The 4,798-nt window shown below is 41.1% G+C and overlaps 1 protein-coding gene across 1 annotated transcript; it reads left to right on the top strand.

The window, feature by feature from the left end:
- Positions 1-654: 654 nt before the first annotated feature.
- Positions 655-4,327, top strand: LOC138357504 (ice-structuring glycoprotein-like). Its single transcript, XM_069314362.1, has 3 exons — positions 655-693; positions 1,165-2,545; positions 4,269-4,327. Exons 1-3 carry the CDS (start codon positions 655-657, stop codon positions 4,325-4,327), a joined length of 1,479 nt encoding a protein of 492 aa, XP_069170463.1.
- The last annotated feature ends 471 nt before the right edge of the window (positions 4,328-4,798 follow it).

The raw sequence follows: 4,798 nt of genomic DNA, 5'->3' as shown, positions 1-4,798 counted from the left end.
TATGTACACTTCTGCTTCACCTGATGCACAGTGGAAAAACTTCATGGCAGGATTACAAATATGGACGAAATGAAAATGGAGTTTATGCATGTTTTGAGGGCATGCATAGTACAGGAAATTTTTTGCTCTGTGGTCAGGATGCTGCCTCACTTGTCTCAATGATTAAATATAAACGAATAAATTTTCAGTGTATCTCAGAGGAGAGAGAGAAAAGATAGTTGTTGAGTGACATATGCTCAAGACTGCATTTTCATTTAAATATTTGCATTTAAAATATGTCTGTGTGTTTGAGAGAGAAAGAGAGAGAGAGAGAGAGAGAGAGAGAGAGAGAGAGAGAGAGAGAGAGAGAGAGAGAGAGAGAGAGAGAGAGAGAGAGAGAGAAAATTCATAATTTCATGGACATAAAATACAGATGGGACAAATTACGTACTAGTAAAGTTGCACTTTGCAACCACCTTACAACTTGTATACAAGGCTTTGTATTCCCAAATCGTACACTACAGTTTCCATTGACCAATCATACACACACACACACACACACACACACACACACACACACACACACACACACACACACACACACACACACACACAATGATTTCCGTATTACTACATCACAACTACCAGTATTGTAACAATTCCTTAACCGCAACCATGGCACTGATGCCTCACAATACCTATTCTGACTCTCAGGTAAGCATTGTTTGGGAAGCATGGAATACTATCATGACCTTCAGTACCAATGGTCATCTCTCTCTCTCTCCACTATAAACATATATCATGTAAGCATCCATTTAATCCTATCACCAAGGACGTTCGTCAAGTAGAAGGTTTTCTCCACAACGACCAAAATACGGTATTATAGTGATCTGTTTATGCACCGTGATGATATCGTTTCCTTGGACTAGCGTCCATCAGCCTTGATTGGTTGAGTGGGATGCATAGGTTTAAGGTCTTCCAGTTATTGAAAAACCACTTCAAAATTGACGGGATGAGTTAAATTGATCAAATTTGAAGGGATGAGTTAGCTGGGATAAGTGTGATGCTGTGGTCGTTCATCATCCATAGACGATTGATAAGTCATTGCAGACAATGATTTTGGTGGTGATCTGTTGATTAAATGATGATGCCTTAAGTGCTGAGGCAATTTTTGCTGTTGTTAAGACTCTGGCTCCTGTTGCTACTGCTGCAACTGTTGATCTTGTTGCTACTGATGCAACTGTTGATCTTGTTGCTACTGCTGCAACTGTTGATCTTGTTGCTACTGCTGCAACTGTTGTTCTTGTTGCTACTGCTGCAACTGTTGATCTTGTTGCTACTGATGCAACTGTTGTTCTTGTTGCTACTGCTGCAACTGTTGATCTTGTTGCTACTGCTGCAACTGTTGATCTTGTTGCTACTGCTGCAACTGTTGTTCTTGTTGCTACTGCTGCAACTGTTGTTCTTGTTGCTACTGCTGCAACTGTTGTTCTTGTTGCTACTGCTGCAACTGTTGTTCTTGCTGCTACTGCTGCAACTGTTGTTCTTGCTGCTACTGCTGCAACTGTTGATCTTGTTGCTACTGCTGCAACTGTTGATCTTGTTGCTACTGCTGCAACTGTTGTTCTTGTTGCTACTGCTGCAACTGTTGTTCTTGTTGCTACTGCTGCAACTGTTGATCTTGTTGCTACTGCTGCAACTGTTGATCTTGTTGCTACTGCTGCAACTGTTGTTCTTGTTGCTACTGCTGCAACTGTTGATCTTGTTGCTACTGCTGCAACTGTTGTTCTTGTTGCTACTGCTGCAACTGTTGATCTTGTTGCTACTGCTGCAACTGTTGATCTTGTTGCTACTGCTGCAACTGTTGTTCTTGTTGCTACTGCTGCAACTGTTGTTCTTGTTGCTACTGCTGCAACTGTTGTTCTTGTTGCTACTGCTGCAACTGTTGTTCTTGCTGCTACTGCTGCAACTGTTGTTCTTGCTGCTACTGCTGCAACTGTTGTTCTTGCTGCTACTGCTGCAACTGTTGTTCTTGCTGCTACTGCTGCAACTGTTGTTCTTGCTGCTACTGCTGCAACTGTTGATCTTGCTGCTACTGCTGCAACTGTTGATCTTGTTGCTACTGCTGCAACTGTTGTTCTTGTTGCTACTGCTGCAACTGTTGTTCTTGCTGCTACTGCTGCAACTGTTGTTCTTGCTGCTACTGCTGCAACTGTTGTTCTTGCTGCTACTGCTGCAACTGTTGATCTTGTTGCTACTTCTGCAACTGTTGATCTTGTTGCTACTGCTGCAACTGTTGATCTTGTTGCTACTGCTGCAACTGTTGATCTTGTTGCTACTGCTGCAACTGTTGATCTTGTTGCTACTGCTGCAACTGTTGATTTTGTTGCTACTGCTGCAACTGTTGATTTTGTTGCTACTGCTGCAACTGTTGATTTTGTTGCTACTGCTGCAACTGTTGATCTTGCTGCTACTGCTGCAACTGTTGATCTTGCTGCTACTGCTGCAACTGTTGATCTTGCTGCTGTTGCAACACTTGCTCTAGTTGTTGCTGCTTTTTGCAACTGTTATTATTGTTGCTACTGTTGCTGCTGCTGCAACTGTTGCTCTTCTTGTTGCTGAGGCTACTCCTGCTGTTATTGCTGCAACATTTGATTTTCTGATTAATATATTAATGATTAATATCATATTTTTCTTGTGTAGCCTATTATGCTAAGGCGGTATTCATGTGTAGCCTTTGTGATTTAAGTTTACTTTAGGAATCGTTTACTTGTTTTAACAAGGAAATAGCTGTCTGGTAGCCTCATTAATGTGATCTACATTCACGTTCGGGTCTCTAGTAAACTTAAGAGTGCATTTATCTGCAAAGGCGCATGTCATACCTCAGGAATTAACTTCAGGATGTCCTTGAAATATGTGTTGATCTGAAGCTGTGATCTGATCACACTGCCTTTAAGGAAGAAAATGACAGGTTGGATAACAAGGACCTTCCAAACAAGGGATGCCATACCAATGATGATATTTTCTAAGACATTGCTCTCTAGGGTGGAATATTGTTGCTCATTAACAGCTAGAGAAGCTAGAGAAATTGGTGGGCCCTACACTTACGACAATAGTAGGTCTAAGGTCCTATCTACACCTACTATTGCCTAGGGGAGAAATATAATTCTCAGCATTATGAAACAGGAGCAATTACAATTTATCCCAAGGTGTTTATGCTTTGTGTCTGCCAAAAGTAATTCGCATCTGTCAAAATCTTCAGCAACAAATAAGGATATATGTATCTCCTCTACATTCGTCTATTGTTTTAATTGGCTGTACCTACAATAACAAAAATGATGTGCTGGTTAGTAGATTACCTTTAAAAGGGTGATTTTTCTAGCCTGGCAGGGAGATTTTTTTATCAAATCATTCCTTTTCCAAAGCCACTTGGGATTAGTCTGGCGTTCTTCCTTTCTTAGGTGCTCATCTACGAATCTGGATTTCATTCATATTGGTGCCAAATGTGTTATGCAATACAAGCTGGAATGGGAGCTGCTAGTTAGTTCACACATTTTGTTTAAACGATATCAAGAACTACACACTATGATCGTAGGTCTTCAATGTTACCACTGCTGAATTATTGTCCAACTTCTTATGTTTTAAGTGGGGTGGAAGCCATGAGGTCCTTTAGTCTAGCTGAGTAACTTGTATCCAGATACACAAAGCATTTAAATGTTGACCAGACCACACACTAGATGTTGAAGGGACGACGACGTTTCGGTCCTTCCTGGACCATTCTCAAGTCAAGGGGAATCGACTTGAGAATGGTCCAGGACGGACCGAAACGTCGTCGTCCCTTCAACTTCTAGTGTGTGGTCTGGTCAACATACTTCAGCCACGTTATTGTGACTCATCGCCTGCAAAGCATATGGATTCTCTGATGACTCTGGTTGCTACATATTCGTCAGACTTGCTAAGCAGTGGTATAGAATTATCAGGTGGTAGCTCATATTTTATATTTTGTGCTGACATACTTTACTATCTGCTTATCCCTTGTCAGGATTAATCCATGTCTCGTTCACTGTTTCTTGAGTTATCATAATGAAGTTTGTGTCTCACGATATCATAGAGTACCTTGTTTCTTGTGTTATCATAGTGTAGCCTAATTCTCGAGCTAATATAGCATACCCTATGAACAAATCCACAAGGGCTGTGATGAGGGTTCGAATCTACGCACGGGATGTTCCCAAACCGAAATGAATTTGTCCATTTGATATATCACGCTATTGTGATATCTGTGTCTATAGCAAAGCTTGTGTCAGCGGATCTGTTGTCTCAGAGTGATTCTAGAGTTCTTGAATATTAGTCGGCAGGAATTCCTTACTCTCAAATCAAAGATGGTCATCTAGTTTCCAGCATGTGTGTTAAGACCTTATGCTGAATGCTCTTTCCAGTTTTCATTCTCCCTGGCAGAGCCTCGCAATATGGTGCCTCGCTACATATAGTGTCGTGACACTGTTCCTAATGTGTCGCAACACCTAATTAGAGTTAAATAGGCCGCGTCATTAGCAACTTGAGCTGAAAGATGAGCTGCAATTGCTCGTAATGTTGTACCGAGAATCGCACCAAATCAGTCTGATAGAGGACAACATCTGGCTGCAAGACGTTTAAATTGATCTGACATCCTTATGTATATTAATTAATTTTATCGTAGACTGTCAGCCTGAGCTCAGAGCCTACCTGTATGAACGGACAGGATAAACGTATTCAAATATATATTTCCTCTATTGAAAGAACAAGATGTACACAGAGATGAACATGCACACACAAAAATCAC

Source organism: Procambarus clarkii, chromosome 78 (genome assembly GCF_040958095.1).
Source record: "Procambarus clarkii isolate CNS0578487 chromosome 78, FALCON_Pclarkii_2.0, whole genome shotgun sequence".
NCBI classification, from domain to species: domain Eukaryota; kingdom Metazoa; phylum Arthropoda; class Malacostraca; order Decapoda; family Cambaridae; genus Procambarus; species Procambarus clarkii.
Note: the sequence above shows the minus strand (reverse complement) of the source record. Positions and strands in the feature narration are given on the sequence as shown.